The sequence below is a fragment of the Mobula birostris genome, chromosome 13, assembly GCF_030028105.1.
Source record: "Mobula birostris isolate sMobBir1 chromosome 13, sMobBir1.hap1, whole genome shotgun sequence".
Lineage (NCBI taxonomy): Eukaryota > Metazoa > Chordata > Chondrichthyes > Myliobatiformes > Myliobatidae > Mobula > Mobula birostris.
Genome location: NC_092382.1, coordinates 71,095,233 through 71,123,147, shown reverse-complemented (window position 1 = coordinate 71,123,147; position 27,915 = coordinate 71,095,233). Strand labels below are relative to the sequence as shown.

General features: G+C 42.7%; 1 protein-coding gene across 1 annotated transcript; it reads right to left on the bottom strand.

Moving 5' to 3' along the window:
- Nucleotides 1-246: 246 nt before the first annotated feature.
- Nucleotides 247-27,559, bottom strand: LOC140207988 (scavenger receptor cysteine-rich type 1 protein M130-like). Its single transcript, XM_072276520.1, has 6 exons — nucleotides 27,175-27,559; nucleotides 22,075-22,389; nucleotides 7,036-7,134; nucleotides 5,341-5,652; nucleotides 1,180-1,494; nucleotides 247-569 (listed from the first exon to the last, which is right to left on the bottom strand). Exons 1-6 carry the CDS (start codon nucleotides 27,557-27,559, stop codon nucleotides 247-249), a joined length of 1,749 nt encoding a protein of 582 aa, XP_072132621.1.
- Between the last annotated feature and the right edge of the window lie 356 nt (nucleotides 27,560-27,915).

Here is a 27,915-nt window from a genome sequence, read left to right as displayed (position 1 = left end):
TTGTACTAGCTAGTAGGTAAATTGATTACAATAAATTCGCTTGTACGTTTTAGGAGTGGAGCTGCCGTAGGAGCTATGGGAGGGTATATAAATTGGAAACCCTGCAAGGGGAAATATGATTGTCAACGCCGATTTGATGAGACAAATGGAGATATAAATACCTGCAAGTCTCAGTATTTCTAAATTTAGCTCTCTATATAATTAATAGTCACACTATATTACAAATTACAATTTCCACTTTTCATGCTATTCACCTGAACACAGAACGCTAACGCCGATGAAGTCAGAGGAAGACCGATTGAATATGGAAGCACTGCAGTTTTGGAGATGAGATTCGCTTCCTTCACACTGAAGGTCGGTCACCCACACGGGCCCTTCTTTCCCTCTGTACCCCGAGGCGATGTAGGAGGATGTGGCCACACCGCAACGCAGTTGCTTACAGACGACGTTGGCTTCATTGATAGTCCAAAAGTTATCCTGTATTCTGCTCCATCTGCCATTATCATAAACCTCCACCTGGCCGTCGCAGCGGCTTCCCCCTTCGGTCAGCCGCAGAGACCAAATTTCATCTACAATGTGGGTGAGATTGTGTAAAACAGTTAATAATTACTCAATGTATCCCAGATACTTTCAGCTATTAGCGGCAAATATTAGGTTATACACTGATTTCCTACAAGGCATCATCCCAAAAGCCATTTAACCTCTCTTCTCCCTCCGCAGGATAAAAAAAGACGCACACGTAGCGGTCCCAAGCATTATTCTTACTCGCCGAACATAAGGAGAGTCATTTAAAGTTTTATTATAATTCATTATTCTTTTTCAACTGTTTATAATATGACTTAACTCACCTGCAAATATTACATCTTTATTTTTGCAGATTTTAAAATGGTACAAAAATTACTATCGTGAAACACCAATTGACATAATTCTCTGCACTTTCCAATAATTTCTCCTCAAATTTTAGTTTTATTCACTGTGTACTCAAGGTCTGTGTATCCAAAATAAAACAGTCCAAATTGCAAAAGCAGACTGTTGCCACAAAAATTTAGATTCGTGACATAGTTTTGCCAGAAAACATTGGATACATTCGATTGTTTCCTTTTCCTTTTTTTGTCTCTGTTATGGATATCTCTACGACCAAAGAAGGGTTTCATTCAGACTAATGTTTCAACAACTCACCGGTGCAGATCAGGCTGGCGTCATTTCCATGCGAACAGCTGATCCGACTCCACGCTGAGACTTGGCAATCAGCTAGTCGGGACTCATTGCCCAAACAAAGGTAGTTATCTTTCCACACCGGCCCGTTTCCTGTGCCAAAGTATGCATCTCTGGGAATTTCCTTTACTGCACCACACTGCAGCTGTTCACAGACCACGGCAGCATCTTCCAAGCTGAAGTACTCATCACAAAGTGTTCCCCACTGGTCCCCGTGCTGAATTTCCACCCGGCCAGAACATCTGCTGTCCCCATCAACGAGTCGTGCTGCAGAATTCCCTGTTGTATTAATAATTGAATTCAGTTAATTAATCTCAACATAAACTAATTAAAAGAACTTTCACAGGATCGGATCGCTATCCAGAGCATCTGCTCGGCATAGCTTCGCGAAAGTAAGGTATGGCACAATGCAGACCGGTATTTTTTTTTTAACTGATTGACACACAATGATTTTTTACAATGCATTTTTTAAATTGTTGTGAATAATCTGCATACACCACGACAGGAATCTCGCGTTTTTGTAGGTTTATAACAGAATCAATGCCATTGTTTCAAACATTGGGCCGTGCAGGTGAAAAAGTGTTTCCTTGCCTGATTTCTCTTCAGTATTCCTGATTTTGTTGATTGTTCACGGTTTCATGCCCATCACTCTAAATGTTATATTTTGTCGAAGTTGAAACTACCATTATTCAGCACCATATTCCACCCATGCTGTTCTTGCCCACTCAGTGGACCATATGTATATGCATCATATTTATTTATTTATCTATCTATCTATCCATCTATCTATCTATCTATCTATTTATCTATCTATCTATTTACATGTGATATTTGAGGATACTTCGTGCAATCAGATATTGTGCACTCAGACGGGGCATTTTCGATTTTCTCTTTCGTTATTGGCGATTAAGTTGATGTTAGTCTTTGCTTGTGATGTATATTTTCTTTGCAATTTTCCATTGTCTATTTTCATGTTTGTTTCTTTCACTGACGACTCATTTCTGAGGTTAATAAGCAACTTTCAAGTTGTCATTTACGTTAGGCCCCCCAAAAATGTCCGCTGATGATTATAAATTACGGGGAATTCACAAGGCATCTGTCTTTGAACTAGCAGCTATATAGTTGATATTTTATTTATTCTTCTGCTGAGGTTTTTATCATGTTTACAATCGTTATGCAATGGAACGAAGATCAACAAGTATGTGAAGAAGTGGCTTAGCGTACCGAGCAGCCTCACCAATTCTGCAATCCATAGTAGCCAGACAAAGCTTACCATCCTAGTGTAATCCCTTGTTGAAGAGGTCAAGGTATCCAAGGTAAGATATTCATGATGCTTCGAGACTCAAAAGACCCTGTCATCAACAACACCCAGCCGGTTGTGAGATCAGGCAGGAAGTTGTCAGCCCATGCAGCAATTGATGAGGCAGAGTCTAGATTGAAGCACAAGGAGGTGGTTGGGGCTACCCAGCTAGGCCGCCAGGGACTTGGCTGGACAGCCCACAAGTGGTGGTTGTCTTCTACAGGTGAGGAGCGCCGTGAGCTTGTAACACAAGAAATACGAGAGGTAGAAGAGGAGAAGAGGTTAGCTAAAACAGTTGGCCTGGCCAAACAGGGGGCTTGGACCTGATGAGAAAGTGTTGAACAACGACATCTATCTTGGAAAGTTCTGTGGCAGATGGAACCGCTCCGCGTTTCTTTTCTATGTAGAGCAGAGTACGATCTGCTCCCAACACCTGCCAACCTCAGCACCTGGTTTGAAGATAAGACAGACAATTGACTTGCTTGAGGGAGAGAAGGGAACACTTCAACATATTTTGATTGCATGCAGAGTTAATCCTTCCTGCGCCATGTACACTTCGAGACTTAACAACGTTCTCAAAGTTGCAACAGAAGCGGTTGAGCAGAGAGTACTGCAGCACAACTTATCTTATGCCCCATGCTGCACAGAACACCGCATATCATTTGTGAAAGAAGGCTCCAAGTCCAGGGTGTACAGCGCAAGCCCACGATCAAGCATACTTTATTCAGCCAATGGCTGGTCTGTCAATGCCGACCTGGATGGGAAAGGCAGCTTCCAGGGGCAAATAGCTTTCACCACATTGCGCCCAGGTATAATCTCATGGTCTCACACCAGTGGAGAAGTGGTTATTGGTGAACTCACAGTCCACTGTGAAAACAACATCGTTGAAGCCCATGAGCACAAGTTAACCAAGTATGCAGAATTAATGTCAGAGTGCAGCGACAGACGGGGGAATGTCTCATGCTGTCCATTCGAAGTAGGTTGCCGTGGCTTTATTGCGTTCACTTTACAGAAGTGGCTGCGTGACCTCGGCTTTACGAGAAGAGAGATCAAGGCAACCAGCAGGGCTGTAGCTGAGGCAGCAGAGACAGGATCAGCATGGGTGTGGAGCAAAGGTCCAGAGGGGCAGATAGTCGGACAGCGTATTTATTCCAGTCGGTCTTTATTCTTTGGAACGTAGAAATTTGAGGGGGAACTTGAGAGAGGTATTTAAAATTATGAGGGAGATAGATAGAGCTGACGTGGATAAGCTTTTTCCATTGAGAGTGGGGGAGATTCAAACAAGAGGACATGAGTTGAGAGTTAAAGGGCAAAAGTTTAGGGGTAACATGAGGGGGAACTTCTTTACTTAGAGAGTGGTAGCTGTGTGGAACGAGCTTCCAGCAGAAGTGGTTGAGGCAGATTCGATGATGTCGTTTAAAGTTAAATTGGACAGCTATATGGACAGGAAAGGAATGGAGGGTTATGGGCTGAGTGCGGGTCGGTGGAACTAGGTGAGAGTAAGAGTTCGGCACGGACTAGAATGGCCGAGATGGTCTGTTTCCGTGCTGTAATTGCTGTATGGTTATATGGTTATATGGTATACATCTTTTGCAAACCCTTCAGTAGTTGTATAGGCACCCGAAGAGTAGACTATCTGTTGGATGGAACAACTCTGATAGAGGCAGATGCCAAGTTTTTAAGCTCACCAGTGGGAGGTGGTGCTTTAGCACTGCTGGCCCACCACCTCGAGGGAGTCTTGATCATAAGCGGGCCGAAACTCCTGAAGACAAGTGGCAGATCAACTGATGATCCGACTGGTGACAGCACAGGACAGTTAGCATGTTAGTCCAACTGTATATTCAATTCTTTAATTCTGTTCGTCTCCTTCACTGATGACTTATTTCTTAGGTTCCTAAGCAACTTTCAAGCTGTTATTCACCTTGGGGCCAACAAAGTGTTCAGTGGTGATTTTAAACTATGGGGAATTCACAAGCCATCTGTCGTTCAACTAACAGCTATATAGTTGTTATTTTAATTACTCTTCTGCTGGGGTTTTTGTCATTTTTACAGTCGTCATGGCTAAATTTGTAGCAGTAAAATCCGACGCTATTGCAACAAGTTATCTCTCTCTGATCATGTATATTCTATAGTGGTGCAAATGCATGCTTGGAAGTTGTGCTGCAAAAACAATGGTTTGTATTCATCTACAGTTCCGCACAAATTCATCTGTGTGGTTCCTTTCAGAAGAAAGGGGAAACGTTTCGGGAATATTCAATAATCCAGCAAAGTATCAGTACTAAAATACATAATATTTGATTGCTTTTTGTTAATAGAAATAGCCGTTATATAGCTACAAAGCCTGCTGCGCATTTTAACGTTTAATCAGCTTTATATCTGTATTTCGACACATGACAAAATTCAGTATCATTAAATTTCTTCGAATTATTAATTTTCACGTTAAGGTGTATGATATAATTTGAAAGGCGTGCTGAGAAATTTTGCGGCATGTACTTCGCACTCAATTTCTAAAGGAAAATTCCAGTTCGCATTTTTTATATATTTCCTATTGCAATAATGTATTGTTTAATTTATAATACCGCTGCATGCTACGCTTTTGTTGGTGATTTTTGTTTCAACTTATTGAAGCCTTAAAATATGTTAATTTCTTTCGTCAAAACCCAAATTGAAGTCAATCGTTATTTTATTCTTCAAGCAATTTCACCCTCTTAATCTGTCCGTCAATGTCAAATGAAAATGATATCGAACTGTCCTCTGCTGATGCAATTTGCAAATCGCTAATGGGAAAAATGTCGAAAAGAAATACCTGGATCCTAGGTACTCACCAGAGCAGATCACACTGACATCATTCTCATGGGTGCAACGATGAGCTCCTGAAGAAAATGGACAGTCCCACAGCCCCGACTCATTACCCTGACATTCAAAGGCATCAGTCCATATATGTTCTGTTCCTTCTCCAAAATAAGCTCCTCCCCGCACAGCAACAGCGACTCCGCATTGAAGCTGTCGGCACACCACGCTGGCATCATCCATATCCCAGTGCAGATCACACACCGTGTTCCAGGTTTCTCCAAGCTGCACTTCCAGTCTTCCAGAGCAGTCATCATTTCCGGACACCAATCTTGGAACTCGGTGGTCTGAGGAAGATATGAAGCACAGTTAGCAAAAAGAACATTTGAGCAATATGCAGCGAACTCCTCTTGCTTTCATTGTATATAAAGTCCCAATTGGTTCTCAAACAGATGACATTGTTTTCCACGTCCAAATTTCATAATGGGATATCGGAACTGAGTATCAAAATTACTTTCTCTCTTTGCTGGTTAATTAAGGCCAGATAATAGATTCTTAACACGTTTATTCCTATTATTTTTATATCCTCTTTTAACCAGAGGAAATTATATTATCTTTCTTATGGCATGATACCAAAGGCATGAAATATTATTATAATTCAGGGAAAAAAGTAAGAACATTATTGCTATTACTATTATTATCATCATCATCATCATCATTATCATCTTTAATTCCAGATACGGTGACGTTTGCATCGAAATTCCAAAAGCATCATTCATTTTTCTCAAAGAGAATGCAGGGAAAATGAATTAAAAGAAATACTTTTACTTCCCCATCTTCACGCTATGGTGGAGCCAAGTATTCACTGAAAAACGTGTATAGAAAAAAATGAAGTAATCATTATATATAGATGACAAATACTTCAAGCATGAAATAAATCTGATGAAATTAAGTTAAGATTTTCGACGAAGAGACTATGGCTAAAAAATAGCAGTCCACTTTCAATATTTCTTATTTAGAATTCTACAAAGGTGATAAATGCAAACACGGTAATTAAGTTAAGTCAAGACTGACTGCATTAGATTAGATTAGATTATTGCATTAGATTATGAGCACACACTGTCCTCGTTTATTGTCATTTGGAAATGCATGCATTAAGAATTGATACAATGTTCCTCCAGAGTGATATCACAAAAAAAAACAGACAAACCAAAGACTAACACTAACAAGACCACATAATTATAACATATAGTTACAGCAGTGCAAAAAAATAACATAATTTGATAAAGAGCAGACCATGGGAACGGTAAAAAAAAAAGTCTCACATTTCCTATCGACTCCCGATAGTCCCCGATAGCAGGCGGAAAAAGGGAGAAACTCTCCCTGCCAGAAACCTACAGGCACCGACAACTGTTGGCGCGTTGGAAGCACCTGACCACAGCCGACTCTGCGTCCGTCCGAAAACTTCGAGACTCCGACTAGCCCTTCGACACCGAGCACCGAGAACCATCTCTGCCCAGAGCTTGGACCCCGTCCCGGCCGCCGAGCAATAAGCAAAGCCGATGACTCGGGGCCTTCCCCTCTGGAGATTCTGGATCACACAGTAGCAGCGGCAGCGAAGAAGAAATTTCGGAATTTTCTCCAGATGTTCCTCCGCTCTCTCACGTCTGTCTCCATCAAATAAGGATTGTGCACGGCATCCTACTTGACAGATTACAGATATCATTCACCGGAGCGGCCGCGCAAGCTGTGTCGCGCCGCCATCTTCTCCTCCTTCTCCATTGTTCTGGATTTGACGGGAAGAAGAATCGCCTGTTTATCCGACTGCACTGTTATTCAAAGAAATAATGGTTGGCGAATTTTGTCAATTTGTTTACATTTATTCCATTTTCCTCAACCTATTCTATAAAAGCGCCATTCCAAAAGATTCTCGTACTTCGTCCATCTGTACATTTTTACCAGTCCCTCTGTCATCTTATACGTGGGTTCTATATATACAGTGGCCCTTACCTTGGAAAAAAATGCCGTGATTCTGCTGTCTACCGATGAAATCAGGTAGCGCTGAGGCTTCATATCCAACATATGATTTTCGTAACTTCTTCTATCTCTAAAGGGACCCTAGCACTAAATTAATTTTTATGCCTCCTGTCCTAAGTTTGTACACGGCTCTTTCCACAGACATCGCTCCCCCCGTAGTTCCCTTATCAAGTTATCCCTCCCCTCTAATCTTTCTCTGGGCATTTATCCCTGCAAGCAGCCAAAATTCAACACTTGTTCATTCACCTCCTTCCTCCCCTCCATTAAAGGCTGCAACGAGTCCTTCCAGGTAAGGTAACATTTCACCTACGAAATGCTATGGTCGTCTATTGTAACTATTGTTTCTCTGCTGCCTCCGCTACATCAGTGAGACCTCATCAATGTGCAGCTCATTTTTCTGTCTCACAAGCAGAACTTCCCGATAGGCCAACAATTTAATTCCAATTCCCATTGCAACATGACGGTCCATTTGTGCCACGATGTGGACACATTCGGGGTGAAGTAACAAAACCTTGTCTGCCGATCTTGTAGATTTTATGCCGAAGGTAAATATGGATTTCTCCTTTGAGTTAAAAAACGTCGCTTCCCCTCCCCTCGTCTTCAATTCCCCATTCTAGCCTCTTATGGCTTCTCACCTACCTAGCGCGTCCCTTGCTATCCCTCCTCTTTCTTTACTTTACTTTATTTTCGCCAAACAACTGATACCAGAGCGTACAATCATCACAGCGATATGTGTTTCTGCCCTTCATGCTCCTGGAGTCCAAATCGATAGAAAATACAATAAAACAATAAATTATAGATAATAAATCGAAAAGGCAAAGTAAGGTAGTGCAGAAAACCCGAGAGGCAGGTCCGGATATTTGGCGGGTACGGCCCAGATCCGGGTCAGGATCCGTTCAGCAGTCTTATCACAGTTTGAAAGAAGCTGTTCCCAAATCTGACTGTACGAGTCTTCGAGCTCCTGAGCCTTCCCCCGGAGGGAAGAGGGACGAAAAGTGTGTTGGCTGGGTGAGTCGTGTCCTTGAGTATGCTGGCAGCACTGCTCCGACAGCGTGCGGTGTAAAGTGACTCCGAGGACAGAAGATTGGTTTGTGTGATGTGCTGCACCATGTTCACGATCTTATGCAGCTTCTTTCGGTCTTGGACAGGACAACTTGCATACCAGGTTGTGATGCACCCCAGAAGAATGCTTTCTACTGTGCATGTATAAAAATTAGTGAAGGGTTTAGAGGACAGGCCAAATTTATTTAGCTTTTTTTCAGGAAGTAAAGACGTAAAGACGGTGGTGACCCTTCTTGGCAGTAGACTCTGCTTGTTTGGACTAAGTCAGGTCATTTGTGATATTGAGCCGAAAAACTTCCATTTCTCTGAAGTGACACTTCCCTTTCATGTCAGATTCCTTCTATGCATCTCTATAGTTTCCCCACCCACTTGCTCTCACCTATCAACTTCTAGCTGTGTTTCCTCACCACCTCCCATCTTTCCATTCAGGTGACTGCCCTTTCCATACTCTTCCATGAAGGGCTCGCCGAATCGTTTACTCATTTGCATGGACGCACAGACCATGTGCTTAGTTCCTGCAGCGTTTCTGTTGGAGACTTTAGATTTCCGTTACCTTAATGGGTAATTTTAATGTCACAGAAATGAAAACAATATGTATCATGAAATTATTTTTTTCTTCGCAAACTCCGACGAAAACAGAGGAGTGCCCCAAAGTATGAGTAGCAGTTAAAACGTTTGAACTCCGAAACACATCCAGCTCCCCCTCCCACGCACAAGCTGCTGCAACGCAGCGATAACCCCCACCCACCAACAAAAAAACATCAGCAACCTCTGCCAACCAGTCAAGCGTGCAGCAAACTATCAATTAAGACCCAGACTTGCAGTATCCCAAAAACGACGTGCACCCGATAATGTGTCATATCACAGGCTCGCTCTCTCCCTAATAAGGGAACAAGAAGTGTCCCCGTTTCACAGTGTGAGGAGGACATAAAAAACAACTCGTTGACTTAGGATTGTAAAAGTGTGTTGCGTCGTTCTTCCCGAGCTGATTCGGTAGCAGAAAGGTGCTGATTTTCGGACAGACAATGCACGGCAGTTAACCAGCTGCCAAACTTCTTGTCTATGCAACGAGTCATTATTTTTATATACGCTAAAAGGTAACATCTCAGTCTGCTTTAGTGAAAAATAGTTTTATCTATTGTTCACAGATCTCCAGCTGTCCGTGCGATATCATTCCGACGCTTTTCTGCACCCTGTCAAGAATAATATTAGCATTCACGTATCACGTCGATTATAATTGCATAAAATTTTAAATGCGCATTGGCATGAAGATTGCGTACAGCCTTAGCTCAACAGAATCACGCTCGAATCCTTGGCCAATGATGCAAATATCCTCTACCAATTTTGATTGGCATGCCATTGCCGGGAAGCAAAGTACTCACCCCGGGCTCTCTATGCTCAGCAAAAGATCTCAAGATCAAGATAATAATCCTTTCTGTTCGGATCTCTTTTAATTTCGTAACATGTAACACCATGAATCTGCGTTAAATTCTTAAAGGCATTCCTTTCCGCACATTACCATTTGATCCAATTCCAGCCGTAACTGCAGGCAATATTCTTAACAAACCAATGCATCAGTAATTTGATGTCATCGACGGACCTATTAATCATTATATTTGGATTCAACACAATTCTTTAAGCGATACGACAGAAGCAAGGAAAATGATTTTCCTCGGTCGCAAAACTGAAAGAAAAAAAAAACAATACCTCATTATGACTCTCTGTGTCCTATCAATGATAAAGTTTAGTATTGAAATAGCTACCCCAACAGCAATACCACCTGAGTTAATTTTGTGGACCAAACTTCCATAAATTTCATGGAGGAAACATTTACCGCGTTGCCTCGTCAATTCTCTTGTTCAGCTTTACTAAAATCTCAGTTTCATAGAATAGTACAGCACATTACAGGCCCTTCAGCCCACAGGGTTGTGCCGACAATCAAACCCCGCCTCCCATATACACCCCGCCGCCCACCTTAAATTCCTCTATATACCTGTCCAGTAATCTCTCGAATTTCACTAGTGTATCTGCCTCCACCACTGACTCAGGCAGCGCATTCCACGCACCGACCACTCTCTGAGTAAACAACCTTTCTCTAATATCCCCCTTGAACTTTCTACCCCTTACCTAAAAGCCATGTCCTCTTGTATTGAGCAGTGGTGCCCTGGGAAAGAGGCGCTGGCTGTCCACTCTAGCTATTCCTCTTAATATCTTGTATACCTCTATCATGTCTCCTCTCATCCTCCTTCGCTCCAAAGAGTAAAGGCCTAGCCCATTTAATCTCTGATCATAATCCATACTCTCTAAACCAGGCAGCATCCTCGTAAATCTTCTCTGTACCCTTTCCAATGTTTCCACATCCTTCCTATAGTGAGGCGACCAGAACTGACAATAGACAATAGACAATAGACAACAGGTGCAGGAGTAGGCCATGCGGTCCTTCGACCCATCACCGCCATTCACTGTGATCATGGCTGATCAACCACAATCAGTATCCAGTGCCTACCTTATCCCCATAACCTTTGAGCGCTATCTTTAAGAGCTCTATCCATCTCTTTCTTGAAAGAATCCAGAGACTTGGCCTCCACAGCCTTCTGGGACAGAGCATTCCGTATACCCACCACTCTCTGGGTGAAAACGTTTTTTTTTCTCAACTCCGTTCTAAATGGCCTACCCCTTCTTCTTAAACTGTGGCCTCTGGTTTTGGACTCACCCATCAGCGGGAACATGTTTCCTGCATCCAGCGTGTCCAGTCCCTTAATAATCTTATATGTTTCAATAAGATCCCCCCTCAAATTTCTAAATTCCAGCGTATACAATCTCAGTCGCTCGAATCTTTCGACATATGACAGTCCCGCCATCCCGGGAATTAACCTTGTGAACCTATGCTGCACTCCCTCAATAGCAAGAATGACCTTCCTCAAATTTGGAGACCAAAACTGCACACAGTACTCTAGCTGTGGTCTCACCAGGGCCCTGTACAGCTGCAGAAGGACCTCTTTGCTCTTATACTCAATTCCCCTTGATATGAAGGCCAGCATGCCATTAGCTTTCTTCACTGCCTGCTGTACTTGCATATTTTCTGTCAATGACTGATGTACAAGAACGCCGAGATCTCGTTGCGCTTCCCCTTTTCCTAACTTGACTCCATTTAGATAATAATCTGCCTTCTGGTTCTTACCAGCAAAGTGGATAAGCTCACATTTATGTACATTAAACTGTATCTGCCAAGCATCTGCCCACTCACCCAACCTGTCCAAATCATCCTGCATTCTCATAACATACTCCTCACATTTCACACTGGCACCCAGCTTTGCGTCATCGGCAAATTTGCTAATGTTACTTTTAATTCCCTCATCTAAATCATTAATATATATTGTAAACAACTGCGTTCCCAGCACCGAACCCTGCGGTACCCCACTGGTCACCGCCTGCCATTCCGAAAGGGAGCCGTTAATCGCTACTGTTTGTTTTCTGTCAGCCAGACAATTTTCAATCTATGTCAGTACTCTGCCCCCAATACCATGGGCCATAATTCTGCCGACTAATCTCCAATGTGGGACTTTATCAAAGGTTTTCTGAAAGTCCAGGTACATTACACCCACTGGCTCTCTCCTGTCCATTTTCATAGTTACCTCCTCAAAAAATTCCAGAAGATTAGTCAAGCACGATTTCCCCTTCGTAAATCCATGCTGACTCGGACCGATCCTGTTACTACTATCCAGATGTGTCGTAATTTCATCTTTTATAATTGACTCCAGCATCTTTCCCATCACCGACGTCAGGGTAACCGGTCTATAATTCCCTGTTTTCTCTCTTCCTCCCTTCTTGAAGGGCACCATTAGCCACCCTCCAATCCTCAGGAACTGATCTTGACTCTATAGAACATTGGAAAATGATTACCAATGTGACCACGATTTCTAAAGACACCTCCTTAAATACCCTGGGATGCAGACCATCAGGTCCCGGGGACTTATCAGCCTTCAGACCCAACAGCCTATCCAACACAATTTCCTGCCTAATATAAATTCCCTTCAATTCATCCATTACCTTAGGCCCTTCGGCCACAATTACATCTGGGAGATGGTTTGTATCTTCCCTAGTGAAGACAGATACAAAGTATCTGTTCAACTCGTCTGCCGTTTCCTTGTTCCCCATAATAAATTCATCCGCTTCTGTCTTCAAGGGCCCAATTTTGGTCTTAACTATTGTTTTTCCTTTTCGCATACCTAAAAAAGTTTTTACTATCTTCCTTTATATTCGTGGCTAGTTTACCTTCGTACCTCATTTTTTTCTCTGCGTATTGCCTTTTTAGTTACCTTCTGTTGCTCTTTAAAAGTTTCCCAACCTCTGGCTTCCCACTCGTCTTTGCTATGTTATACTTCCCTTTTATTTTTATACTGTCCATTACTTCCCTTGTCAGCCACGGCCTCCCCTTACTCCCCTTAGGATCTTTCTTCCTCATTGGAATGAACTGATCCTGCACCAACCAGAGTATTCGCAGAAACACTTGCCATTGCTGTTCCACTGTCATCCCTGCTAGAGTATTGTTCCATTGAACTTTGGCCAGCTCCTCCCTCATAGCAGCATAGATCCCTTTGTTCAACTGTAATACTGACACTTCCAAGTTTCCCTTCTCCCTCTCAAATTTTAGATGGACACTGGTCACAGTACTTCAAGTGTAGCCTAACCAGAGTTTTATAGAGCTGCATCATTACCTCGGGAATCTTAAACTGCCTCCTTCGACCTAGGAAAGCTAACACCCCATAAGCTTTCTTAATTACCCTATCTACCTGTGAAGCAACTTTCAGGGATCTGTGGACATGAACCCCCAGATCCCTCTGCTCCTTCACACTACAAAGTATCCTGCCATTTACTTTGTACTCTGCCTTGGAGTTTGTCCTTCCAAAGTGTACCACCTCACACGTCTCCGCACTGAACTCCATCTGCCACTTCTCAGCCCACTTCTGCAACCTATCAATGACTCTCTGTGTGCTATCACAGTACGACTCTCTGTGTCCTATCAACAATGAAGTTTACTATTGAAATAGCTACCACAACAGTGACACCATGTGAGTTAACTTTATGGACCAAAGTTCCATAAATTTCATGGAGGAAACGTTTACCGTGTTGCCTCGTCGATTCTCTTGTTTAGTTTTTCGAAAACCTCAGTTTCATGATAGATGATTCCTCGTGGAAAAACGGCAAAGCGCATTATATGAAATTCATACAAACCCTCACTTAGAATCTACTTCCAATATTGCACATGTAACACGCTGTACGATTTCACTGCTAAGGCTTCTGTGTAATGTTCCACTGTTAAGGTAATGGCTTCTGTGTAGCAGCAATGTCTCTGTTATTACTAGAGATAACGGGACTTTGGAATTCAGTGACTAGCCAATAAGAAATTGTCGCTGTGTCTTGTGTTTCTGGAAGCAGCTGTTTTCGCGGACTTTTACCAGAGGGCGAGAGAGGGATGAAGAGAGTTGTAAAAGCAAGGCTGAAGGCTTTGTGTGTCAATGCAAGGAGCATTCTTAACAAGGTGGATGAATTAAAAGTGCAGATTGTTATTAATAACGTGAGAAAATGTTACGAGACCATAAATATGATATAGTTGGGATCACAGAGACATGGCTCCAGGGTGACCAAGGATAGGAGCTCAAAATTCAGGGATATTCAATATTCCCGATGGATAAACATAAAAGAAAAGGAGGTGGGGTAGCATTGCTGGTTAGAGAGGAGATTAACGCAATAGAAAGGAAGGACATTAGCCCGGAAGATGTGGAATCGATATGGGTAGAGCTGCATAACACTAAGGGGCAGACAACGCTGGTGGGAGTTGCGTACAGGCCACCTAACAGTAGTAGTGAGGTCGGAGATGGTATTAAACAGGAAATTAGAAATGCGTGCAATAAAGGAACAGCAGTTATAATGGGTGACTTCAATCTACATATAGATTCGGTGAACCAAATTGGTAAGAGTGCTGAGGAAGAGGATTTCTTGGAATGTATGCGTGATGGTTTTCAGAACCAACATGTCGAGGAACCAACTAGACAGCAGACCATTCTAGACTGGGTATTGAGCAATGAGGAAGGGTTAATTAGCAATCTTTTCGTGAGAGGCCCCTTGGGTAAGGATGACCATAATATGGTGGAATTCTTCATTAAGATGGAGAGTGATATAGTTAATTCAGAAACAAAGGTTCTGAACTTAAAGAGGGGTAACTTTGAAGGTAAGAGACGTGAATTAGCTAAGATAGACTGGCAAATGACACTTAAAGGGTTGACGGTGGATATGCAAATGCAAGCATTTAAAGATCGCATGGATAAACTACAACAATTGTTCATCCCAGTTTGGCAAAAGAATAAATCAGGGAAGGTAGTGCACCCGTGGCTGTCAAGAGAAATTAGGGATAGTACCAATTCCAAAGAAGAAACATACAAATTAGCCAGAAAAAGCGGTTCACCTGAGGAGTGGGAGAAATTCAGAATTCAGCAGAGGAGGACAAAGGGCTTAATTAGGAAAGGGAAAAGAGATTATGAGAGAAAATTGCCAGGGTACATAAAAACTGACTGTAAAAGCTTTTATACATATGTGAAAAGAAAAAAGATTGGTTTAAACAAATGAAGGTCCCTTACAGACAGAAACAGGTGAACTGATTATGGGGAACAAGGACATGGCAGACCAATTGAAGAACTACTTTGGTTCTGTCTTCACTAGGGAGGACATAAATAATCTTTCGGAAGTAATAGGGGACAGAGGGTCTAGTGAGATGGAGGAACTGAGGGAAATACATGTTAGTAGGGAAGTGGTGTTTGGTAAATTGAAGGGATTAAAGGCAGATAAACTCCCAGGGCCAGAGGGTCTGCATCCCAGAGTGCTTAAGGAAGTAGCCCAAGAAATAGTGGATGCATTTGTGATAATTTTTCAAAACTCGGTAGATTCTGGACTAGTTCCCGAGGATTGGAAGGTGGCTAATGTAACCCCTTTTTTAAAAAAAAAGATGGAAGGAGAGAGAAACCGGGAAATTACAGACCGGTTAGCCTAACATCGTTGGTGCGGAAAATGCTAGAGTCAGTTATCAAAGATGCGATAACAGCACATTTGGAAAGCGGTGAAATCATCGGACAAAGCTAGAAACATAGAAACATAGAAAATAGGTGCAGGAGTATGCCATTCGGCCCCTCGAGGCTGCACCGCCATTCAGTATGATCATGATTAGCATGGATGCGTGAAAGGAAAATCATGTCTGACAAATTTCATAGTATCTTTTGAAGAAGTAACTAGTAGAGTGGATAGGGGAGAACCAGTGGATGTGGTATATTTGGATTTTGAAAAGGCTTTGGACACGGTCCCACACAGGAGATTAGAGTGCAAACTTAAAGCACACGATATTGGGGGTAAGGTATTGATGTGGATAGAGAATTAGTTGGCATACATGAGGCAAAGAGTGGGAATAAACGGGACCTTTTCAGAATGGCAGGCAGTGAATAGTGGGGTACCGCAAGGCTCAGTGCTGGGACCCCAGTTGTTTACAATATATATTAATGACTTATATGAGGGAACTAAATGCAGCATCTCCAAGTCTGTGGATGACACGCAGCTGTGCGGCAGTGTTAGCTGTGAGGAGGATGCTAAGAAGATGCAGGGAGACTTGGATAGGTTAGGTGAGTGGGCAAATTTAATGTGGATAAATGTGAGGTTATCCACTTTGGTGGCAAAAAACAAGAAAATAGATTATTGTCCGAATGGTGGCCGATTAGAAAAAGGGGAGGTGCAACGAGACCTGGGTGTCATTATACACCAATCATTGAAAGTGGGCATACAGGTACAGCAGGCCGTGAAAAAGGCGAATGGTGTGCTGGCACTCATAGCAAGAGGATTCGAGTACAGGAGCAGGGAGGTACTACTGCAGTTGTACAAGGCCGTGGTGAGACCACACCTGGAGAATTGTGTGCAGTTTTGGTCCCCTAATCTGAGGAAAGACATTCTTGCCATAGTGGGAGTACAAAGAACGTTCACCAGATTGATTCCTGGGATGGCAAGATTTTCATAAGATGAAAGACTGTATCGGCTAGGCTTATGCTGGTTGGAATTTAGAAGATTGAGGGTGGGGGCGGGGATTTTATTAAAACGTATAAAATCCTAAAGGAATTAGATAGGCTAGATGCGGGAAGATTGTTCCCGATGTTGTGGAAGTCCAGAACGAGGGATCACAGTTTGAGGATAAAGAGGAAGCCTTTTAGGACCGAGATAAGGAAAACCTTCTTCACACAGAGACTGGTGAATCTGTGGAATTCTCTGCCACAGGAAACAGTTGAGGCCAGTTCACTGGCTATATTTAAGAGGGAGTTAGATATGGTCCTTGTGGCTAAAGGGGTCAGGGGGTATGGAGGGAAGGCTGGTACAGGGTTCTGAGTTGGATGATCAGCCATGATCATACTGAATGGCGGTGCAGGTTTGAAGGGCCGAGTGGCCTACTCCTGCACATATTTTCTATGTTTCTATCTTTCTATGTTTCTATCTCAAGTGTGGATTATCCACAGCTATATAAAGTTCTGGATAATGAAAATATTCTCTTTTTAATCTATATCCTGTTGTATTATATATTAGATATCTATCAATTTCGTTTCATCTATACAATTGATAATCAAAACGACAAGCATTTATTTCCTAGTTATTGATACACATCGTACACAACAGAAGTTGAAGCACCGCCCTTTGGATGCAAAATTGGTCACAGATTAACAATAAGACAAGCATTGTTCTATCTTTGGATTCTGTCTCCTGCAGTGCAGCGTAATTTCAAAATTATTCAGCCTGCCTTGCAACCCGTGTGCCTCATCTTTACGAAAGCCCGTTATGCGAAACCTTGTGCAAAATGTTTTTAATGCGCACTGCTGTGCCATCAAGAATATTTGCAATTACTGGAACAATTAATCAAGTTTATTAGAAACACGAGGTTACCCCATCACAACGTTATGCAGACTGTGCAGAATCAGACCCTGCCTTTCCAGTAATCCTTTGTTTCCCTAGTGAATACAGATCTCGTCCTGTGGAGTTCCTGTCAGTTGATGACGTTAAGAAAAGTCAGAAATGGTTCCAGACGATAGAATCCCAGCAAGCCAATACAATAACCTGTTTTAGTAAAAGTTATTTAATTGTTAAGGACTGTTAAATTTAACTAAATAGAGGTTACCAAAATCGAAGAATCAGATTAAAAATGTTATCGCTGGGCGGTATATTAATATATACTAGGTATGCTGTATGTATTTTATGAGAACAGATTCTCCGCGTCAAACAGAGAAATCACAGCTAAACCCGAATATGTAAACCATAGTACGGCTCAGTTGTATAAATTGCTACTGTGTAAACCGAATTTGCTTCATGAGATTTGACGGAGAGAGAATTGCTTGACCGCAGTCATGAAGACTTGATTTGAGTAACTTTCGAACCAGTAAGTCCTTCTCGCCGTCTGCTACAGCGAGACAACTGCAAGGATCTCGTAAGCTGCAAAAAGTTGTAAATGTTGTCGGTCCCGTTATGAGAACTGGTCTCTGTAATATCCAGGACACGTCAAGGAGCGGTGCCTCAAAGAGGCGGTCTCAATCATTAAAGAGACTCCCTCCAACAAGGACATGCCAATTCTCATCGGTAACATCAAGAAGGGGGCACAGAAGCCTGAAAGCACTCACTCATCGATTCAAGAACAGTTTCTTTCCATCTGCCATCCGATTTCTCAATGGTCATTGAGCCCATGATCAGGGCCCCACTATTCTTTTTTTTCCTGTTTTTGCAGCCTTTATTTAAATTAGCTATTTGTGTGTGTGAAATGTACACACACACACACACACACACATGTCATGTCATATATATATGCATCTGTGTGTGTGTGTGTGTGTGTGTGTGTGTGTGCGTGTGTCTGTATGTGTGTGTGTATATATATATATAGATACCTAATGCATTTCACAATTTTTCTATATTTTTCCGTATTGCATTATACGGCTGCTACAATGTTAACATACTTCACGACAAATGCCGGTAATATTAATTCCGAGTCTGATTCCGGAAACCCGATGACCGAAGCAGTAGCCTCTCTAGAAACGGCAGCATGTACTACGGTGCACTTATCTTTTCCGCTGTTAGTAGACACCCCTTTCGGCCGTATCTCCAGTTTTATGGGGTAGAGAACTCACTCTGAATCCCTTGCCCTCTTTTTCCTGTTCAGGCAATCTACAACAATGTCCCGGAACGGAACGGTGTTGTTCCTATTTTCTCTATACAGGACTGGTGATTAGTTCAGTTCATCCAGCGGTTTAATTTTATTCAGGTTTCCTGCAGTCCCGATAGCATTTGATCCTCTCAAGTGTGACAATGTGTTGAAATAATTTTATATGGAACAGTAATTTCGGAATTGCATTAACCTTATTTTTTTCCAGATTGTTTTCATACACCGTAGGTTCAATTACTGGTTCTGCGAGACAATGGCAGTTATACAACGGCAACATTTGCTTGGATTTGATACTTAAAATGCAACGCTGCAGTTAACAAAAATCTGAACCAAATAGGAAAGAAAACAGAGGCACACAGACCGCGTTATCAATGCAAAGGGTAGTACATGCGCGTTCTGAGGTCGAAGTTAGTTCGTTATCACTAAAAATGCAATCGATTCTATGTAATGGTACCAAGCATTAGCGATGGTCTGAAATCATGTTCATATTTCCTCACGGAATGAATATGGAATCTAATCCGGAGGGACATTGGCATTCACAATGCCATGAGTGTGACCATAAGAACATAAGTTATGAGAGCAGAAGTAGGCCATTCGGTCCATCCAGTCTGCTCCGCCATCCAGTCATGGCTGATCCAATTTTTCCAGTCATCCCCGCTCCTCTGCCTTCCCCCCAAACCCTCTGAGTCCTGACTAATCAAGAATCTATGTACCTCTGCCTTAAATGCATTCAATGACTTGGTTTCCACAGCCGCTCGGGGCAACAAATTCCACAGATTTTCCACCCTCTGACGAAAATAGTGTATCCGTATCTCTGTTCGAAAAGGTCGCCCTTCAACTCTGAAGTCGTGCCCTCTTGTCAAAGACTTCCCATCCATGGGAAACATCTTTGCCGTATCTAATATGTTCAGGATTTTTAATATTTCGAATGTTTCTATAAGAACTTCCCTCATTCTCTGGAACTCCAGGGAGCACAGTCCAGGGGCTGCCCTTCCATTCCTGGAATCATTCTCGTGAATCTTCTCCGAACCCTCTCCAATGTCAGTATATCGTTTCTAAAATAAGGAGGCTAAGACGGCACACAAGACACCGTGTGGTCTGCAACTACCTTACAGAGCCTCAACATCACATCCAAGCTCTTACATTCTTTACCTCTAGAAACGAATGCCAACAATGCATTTGCCGTCTTCAGCACCATCTCCGCTTGAAGGGTAACCTCATGGTATCCAGCTCAAGGACTCCCAAGTCCCTTCGCATCTATGCATTTTGAATTCCCTCCACATCTAAATAATAGTCTGCCCGTTTATTTGTTTCCCATGCACTTTCCAACATTGAATTTCATTTGTCACGTATTTGCCCATTCTCCGAAACTATCTAAATATCTAAACACCACACGCTCTTCCACCTATCTTTGCATCATCGGCAAATTTAGCCACAAATACATTAATTCCACAGTCCATATCATTGACATACATCGTAAAATGCGGCGGTCCCAACACCGACTCCCGTGGAACTCTACTGGTAATCGGCATCCAGCCAGAATAAGATCTGTTTTCTGCCGAACAGCCAATGCTCCACCCATGCTAGTAATTCCCATGTAATTCGATGGCTCTTATCTACCGAAGCAACCTCATGTGCGGCACCTTGTCAAAGGCCTTCTGAAAATCCAAGTACACCATTTTCACTACACCTCCTTTGTCTACCCTGCTTGTAAGTTCCTCAAATAATGCGATAATTTAGCCATGCAGGATTTTGTCTTTCAGGAAACCATGCTGACTTTGGCCTATCTTGTCACGTGCCTCCAGGTATTCCGTATTCTCATCCCTATCAATCGATTCCAAAAATTCCCCAACTACTGATATCAGCTAACTAGTCTCTGATTTTCTTTCTGCTGCCACTCACCCTTCTTAAATTGTAACGTAGCATTTGTAATTTTCCAGACATGCCGTACAGCGCTAGAATCTTTCGACTCTTGAAAGATCATCGTTAAAGGCTTCACGATCTCTTCAACTATTCTTTTTCAGAACACTTCTAACGTCAGTTTCTATTGGTTAAATATCTACCATCAACTCTCCATACTTTTCTATACTTAATAACGCTTTTAGTTTTTTTTTGATATTGGTCGCCAGCGATCTTCCATAATTCATCTTTTCGTTCCTAATGACCTTTTTGTTTCTTTCTGCGATCTTGATCTTCGTGTAGCTTTGACCTCTTTGTACGCCCTCTCTTTTGTTTTTACTTTGGCTCCTACTTCACTTGTCAGCCACGGTAGTGTCCTTCTTCCATTCGGATATTTCTTTTTTGGCAATAGATCTGCATTGTACTTCTCTCATTTTTCGCAGTAACTCAGGCCATTTCTGTTCTGCTGTCCTTCCTGCTAGTGTCCCCTTCCAACCACCTTGTTCTGTTCCTTTCTCATGCCATTGTAGTTTCATTTACTCCACTCAAATACCAACACATTGGGATTTAGTTCCTCCTTATCAAGTTGCAAAGTGAACTCTATCATATTCTGATCACTTTTCCCAAAGGGTCCCTTAACCATGAGCTCTCTTATCACCTCCAGATCATTGTGCAACACCCAATTCAGCACAGCCGATCCCACAGTGCGCTCATCAACAAGCTGTTCTGAAAAGCTATCCTTTAGACATTCCACAAATTCACTCTCTCTTGAGGTCCGGTACTGACCTGGTTTTCCCAATCCACTTTCACGTTAAAGTCCCCAAGCAAATTCATGCCATTACCCTTCAGACACTGCCTTTTCTATCTCCTGCTGCAATTGGTAATCCACATTCTGGATACTGTTTGGAAGTCTTTATGAAACTGCCAGTAGGTTCATTTTAAACTTGCCATTTCTTAACTCACCCCAGAGAGACTCTACACCTTCCGATCCCATATCACCCATTTCTAATGATTTAATATTATTTCATATACACAGGACCACACCACCTGCTCTACCTACTATCCCATCTTTCCGATACACCGTATATCCTTGAGAGATGTAAGGTCAGTTTCCTAATCCCTTACTTCCGACAGGACTCATCACATCTTATTCATACTTCGTAATTAGCTGAAGTTTACCGACAACTTCGAAATAAGGCGGAACCCGGGGAACCAGCAACAGCTGTGGTGCAAGAGAAATTGCTAAAATATCGAGTTTGGTCTATACTAGTCCTGACGACAGCATTCTGCATTTTCTTACCCACAGATGTCGCTTGATCCGTTCAATCCTTCTGGTGGCTGTGCCGGCTGTCACATATTTACATTTTTATGTAGGTGTTTGAAATCAGGATGCTATCTCAACATGGCAGTAGTAATCTCTAAACAGGTAGATTTAGTACCAGATCTCACGCAGCAAGCGGCAAGTTTGTGTTATTCTAATTCGAGGACAGCCCAGATCAATAAAGACAGGGTGTACTCAGAGAAAAGGGGCTCAATTTACCTGCGCAGATAACGCCGGCATAGTTGGGTTCAGAGTGTGTGTAGAATTTCCATTCGTCTGATTGACATTCCCGCAGAGCAGCCTCGGTCCCGATGCATTTAACATTACGCGTTATAACGGAGTCAAAAACCTTTCCAAAGTGATATTCGTGTGGGGCTTTCAGCGCGGCGCCGCAGCTCAGCTCTCTGCACACCACAGTTGCATCCTGCAAATCCCAGCTGGAAGCATAGACAGGTCTCCAGTATCCCTTGTAGTTCGCTTCCACTCTCCCGGCGCATGGACTGCCTCCTTTTTCCAGTCTCACTTTCATACTTTCTGGAATTAAAAAAAAAGATTGAACGTTAACACAACAGTTTTTGCACAGGCTAGAAATGTTGAGCAACAGACACAAAATGCTGACGGATCTTTACACATCAGTCAGCATCCATCGAGAGGAGCAAAGCACCCAAAATACGAACATTGATTATTCACGGCGAGGAATGGCCTCAGCCCGAAGCATCGATTGTTTGTTGATTTCCATATATGTCTTATTCAAATACTATATATATTTATTAATTAAATAAGCAAACAAACAAACAAGCAAATAAATAAGCAGTTAAATTGATAAATTAGTATTTTATATACACATTCATTGGTATGTTAGTATATCTGAAAACTGAGTGAACTCGGCCTTTTTCTCCTTGGAGCGACCGAGTCTGAGAGGTGACCTGATAGAGATGTATAAGATGATGAGAGGCATTGATCGTGTGGGCAGTCAGAAGCTATTTTCCAGGGCGGAAATGGTTGCCACAAGAGGACACAGTTTTAAGGTGCTGGGGAGTAGGTACAGAGGAGATATCAGAGGCACGTTTTTTACGCAGGGAGTGGTGAGTGCGTCCAATGGGCTGCCGGAAACAGCGGTGGCGGAGGCGGATCCGAGTTTTTTAAGAGACTTTTGGACAGTTACATGGAGTTTAGAAAAAATGAGGGCTATAGGAAAGCCTAGTAATTTCTAAGGTTGGGACATGTTCGGCACAACTTTGTGGGCCGAAGCGCCTGTATTGTGCTGAAAGCTTTCTACGTTTCTATGTTTCTCTCTGTCTATCTATCTGCCCATTTCGCGGCAGCTCTATGATTACTTGTTTATTTACTTGCTTATTCCCTTATTTAATGCTGTCACCATTATTTATTATCATTTATTTGTTTATTTGTTGCGCACAATGCTTTTGTAAGGAAAATGGATCAATAATTGAAAGCACAGGTGTATCATGAGAGAGAAAAAATAATCAAAAGCAGCTGAGGGCCAACCTCTTAAACCACATGGTGGAAGGTGTCCCAGGGAACTGCGAGAGAAAGTAGTTGAAACAGTTAAAGAAACGCAACTTTAAATCCACTTCGACAAATATAAAGATGGAACATGTTCGCAGAGATATGGGACACCGTGTGTCAAATCGGATCAGATTATCATGTTGGTTCTCTTGTATAGGTTAGGGGAAAAGAACTGTTGCGGTGCTGAATGACACTACAATCAATGGCTGCAAATTGTGGAATTTGGAGCAACTGAAAAAGAAATGTGGAAGAAATAAGAAAGCAATCATCATCTGCTTCACATTGATTTTGACTTTGATCATCAAATTCCAGGCATTTCTGGTTCGAGTCTGTACAGTCCGGACGTCAACAAGTTAATGCACGGCTGAGACGCTAGTTCAGGGGATAGGGCTTCAGGTTCTTGGGTCATTGGGATCACTGCTGGGAGAAATATGACATGTACCAAAGCGACGGGTTGCACCTGAACCCGAAGGGTGCCCATATCCTCGCGGTTAGGTTTGTTAGAGCGGCTGTGCAGTGTTTAAACTGTTGACAGCGGATGAAAACCGGAGTGAAGGGGCTCAGAATAAGACGGATGGTATAAAACCAAATATAGCGTATAGTAAGACTGTCACGAAGGTCAGGTAGAGGACAGGATAAAATTAGGGATTCAGTATCAATAAAGGGGAGCTAATACAGTACACAAAGTGTTTTAACAGTGCACGGGGTACAGGAAATATGGTGGATGTTCTTGCTACACCATTGCAGATTATCAGGTATGATGTTGTGGCCATCAGCGAATCATGGCTGCAGGATAGCTGTAGTTGGCAGCTGAATGTCTGAGGGTACACGTTGCATTGGAGCGATAAGAATGGCTGCAGAGAGGGTGGCAGGGTAGGCTGGTAAAGAATGACATCAAATCTTTAGAAATATGTGACATAGAAACGGAAGTTGTTGAATCCATGTTGGTTGATTTCAGGAACTGCAAGGGAAAAGACCCTCGTTGCAGTTATATACAGGCCTCCCAACAGGAGTTCGCATGTGAACCAACGGGACATAGAAAAGGCGTGTCAAAAGGGCAAATGTATTATAATGATGGAATACTTCAACATGCAGGGTGACTGGGAAATCGGATTAGTTATGAGTCTCAAGGGAGTGAGTTTATTGAATGGTGCGAGATGGCTTTTTCGAGCAGTTTGTCGTTGAGTCTACTAGGGGACCAACTATACTGGATTGGGTGTTTCATAATGAAATGGAGGTGATCAGGGAGCATGAGGTAAATGGACTGCATGCAGTAATCACAATATGATTGAGTTCAACTTAAAATTCTACAGGAAAAAAAGTAAAATCTGACGCAGAAATATTTTAGTGGAGTAGTGCACTAGATTGAGGAAGGAGTTGACCAAAGTAAATTGGAACGAGCTGCTGGCAGGGTTGAGAGCAGGGCCGCAATGGCGTGCGTTTCTGGGGGCAAAAAAATGAGGAAAGTGAAGACGAGATGTATTTGAAAAAAACGAAGAAATACTCAACAGGCAAAACAGTACAGCCGTGTCTGACAAGGCAAGTGAAAGTTAAAGGAAAAGGAACGGCAGACAACACCGCAGAAATTATCTGGAGGCTGGAGGATTGGGAAGCGTTTCGAAATCTACAGACAGGAACTCAAAGATCATTTGGAGGAAAAAGGTGAAAAGATGAAAGCAAGCTAGCCAACAAGTTCAAAGTCAATAGTAAAATCTTTTTCAAGTACGTAAACAATAAAATCAGGATGGAAGTGGATATAGGATCGATATAAAATGAGGCGGGAGAAATAATAACGGGGCACAAGGAGATGACAGACGAGCTAAATGAGTTCCTTGCATCAGTCTTCAATGTTGAAGGCAATAGAAGTGTGCCAGGTATTAAAGGGAGTGAGGGAAGAAAAGTGAGTGCAGTTACTATTACAAGGGAGTATGGTGCTCAAATATCTGAAACAGCGAAGGGTACATCAGTCATCCGGTCCAAACGAACAGCATCCTAGGGTTCTGAAAGAGGTAGCGGTAGATATTGCACAGGCATTATTAATAATCTTCCATAATACATTGGATTCTGGCATGGTGCCAGATGAATGGTAAATTTCAGAACTCACTCCACTCTTTAAGGAAGAAGGAAGGCAGCAGAAAGGAAATTATGAACCAGCCAGCGTGACTTCAGTGGTTAGAAACATGTTTCATACAATCGCTAACGATGAAGTAATGGAGTACTTGGTGACACCGGCCACGGCAGGTCAAACTCAGCATGGACTCCATAACGGAAAATCTTGCGTAGTGAATCTGCAGATATTCCTTTTCGAGATTACAAGTAGGATTGATAGAGGGGATGCTGAGGATGTCGATTATTCGATCTCTCAGAAGAGCTTTCACAAGGTGCCACAAATGATGCTGCCTAACAAGGTAGAGGCCATGGTCTTACAAAAAAACGGTGAGATCATTGGCTGATTGCTCGGAAGCAGCGGGTGGGAAAAGTCATTTCAGTTGGCTGCCAGAGTCTAGTGGTGTTTCGGAGGGTTCGGTTTCGGGTTTGCTTCTTTTTATGCCGTATGTCAATGATTCAGATGATAAAATAGACGGCTTTGTTGTCAGGTGTGCAGATGATATGAAGATTGGAGTCAGGACAGGTAGTGTTGAGGAAACTGGCAGACTGTAAAAGGACGTAGACATGTTGGGAGAATAGGGAACAAAGTGGCAAATGAAATACAATGATGGAAAATGTATGATCATAAACTTTGGTAATAGATATAAAGGTACAGACTATTTTCTAAACGGGGAGAAATTCAGAACAAAATCTGAACTGCAAAGGGACCTGGGAGTCCTGGTGCAAAACACCCGGAATGGTTAACTTGCAGGCTGAGTCGGTGGTGAGTAAGGCGAACGCATTATTTTTCTCCAGCATCTTCATTTCCAGACGACTAGAAAACAAATGTTGCGGAGGATTTATACGCTACTGGTGAGGCGTCACCTTGAGCATTGTTAACAGATTTGTGCTCCCATTCTAAGAAAAACATTCGCTGGTATTAAGAAAGGTTCAGAGGAAGTTACAACGATGAGTCCACGAATGAAAGGATTCTCACAGAAGAAGGTTTAATACCACGGATCTGTTCGCTCTGTTATTTAGAAGGATGGGGAGGGGATCTCAGAGAAAATTTCGGATGTTGAAAGCCTAGTCAGAAAACATGTGAAAAGGATGTTTCCCGTGTAGGAGGATTCTTGGACAAGAGGGAACAGCCTCACGAAAGGGGGACGTCCATATAGAACAGGGATGCTGAGATTTTTTTTTTTTTTTGCCAGAGAGAGGTAAATTTGTGAATTTATTACGAAAGACTGCGCTGAAAGCCAGGTCGTTGGGGATATTTAACGAAGAACTTGATAAGCTCTTGATGGGTACGGCAAGAAAATTTACAGAGGGAAGTCCTGGGAGTGGAGTTGAGGAAGGGGGAAATGATCAGCGTGACTGAAAGCGTAGCAGACTCATTGGATCAAATAGTCTAATTATGCTCCGATATCTCATTGTCTTACGGAGAATCTCTCTCCCAACACAGATGCTGTTCGACCTGGTCATATGACTGAGTAGTTGTGCAGACTGACAAGTATTTTTACGTTGGTTATCATCAGTACAAGATACGATAACATGAATAGTAATTCCAACATGACGAAAATAATCCCGACACAAATTGGATTTAGTTTGACGCCGAGGGCGTTCTGTTCGAGTATTGGCATTAGTGATATGCAGGAGGACATCAAACTCGCGGCACCGCAGATATAAAAACCTGACTTTTACCTTTACAAACAACGCCAACATCCTCACTGTGTGAATAGCCAGTGTCACCCCATGGCTCTGATTTACACTCCTGGAGAGCGGCCTCGCTCCCACCGCACTTAACATTCGGCGTGAAAACAGGTCCGGATCCTTCCCCATAGCCACCAGCTAAGGCTTTATATACAGCGCCACAGCCCAGCTGTCGACACACTACATTCGATTTCGGCATATTCCAAGAACGAGCATTCACAGTCCCCCAGTTTCCTTTGTACTGAATCTCCAATCTCCCGTCGCATCGACCGCCGCCATTCACCAACCTCAACTTCAGGCTTTCTGGAAAATAACAGAAAATAACGATCCTCGGTAAACAGCGGTTTAAGCTGGAGGCCATTAGTGCTCGGCGCATCGCGTACGCTACCAAACGACGCCTGAAAATTCAAAATTCTTCATGCAAAACGTTTGATTAAGCGGGAGGTCAGGATAGGGAAATCCCTTTTGAGCTGCTTAACGTGACAAAAAGACAAGAAACTAGTGGACGGCTGAGAACTAGAGGAAGCCTGTCGTCCCAGGAGAAGAATTGGGCAGCTCCTCAGAAGATAAGGTCATATGCATTCTTCGGAGAGCGGCAGATCTGCCATTCTGTCATTGTCCTACTGCACACAGTCCTCATTTATTGGGATATCGAAACCAAAATTTGTTGGAAAGAGTCGAACTGAGACTTCACGTGTCGTCAGCATCAGCAGTAAGAGGATGAATTTAATA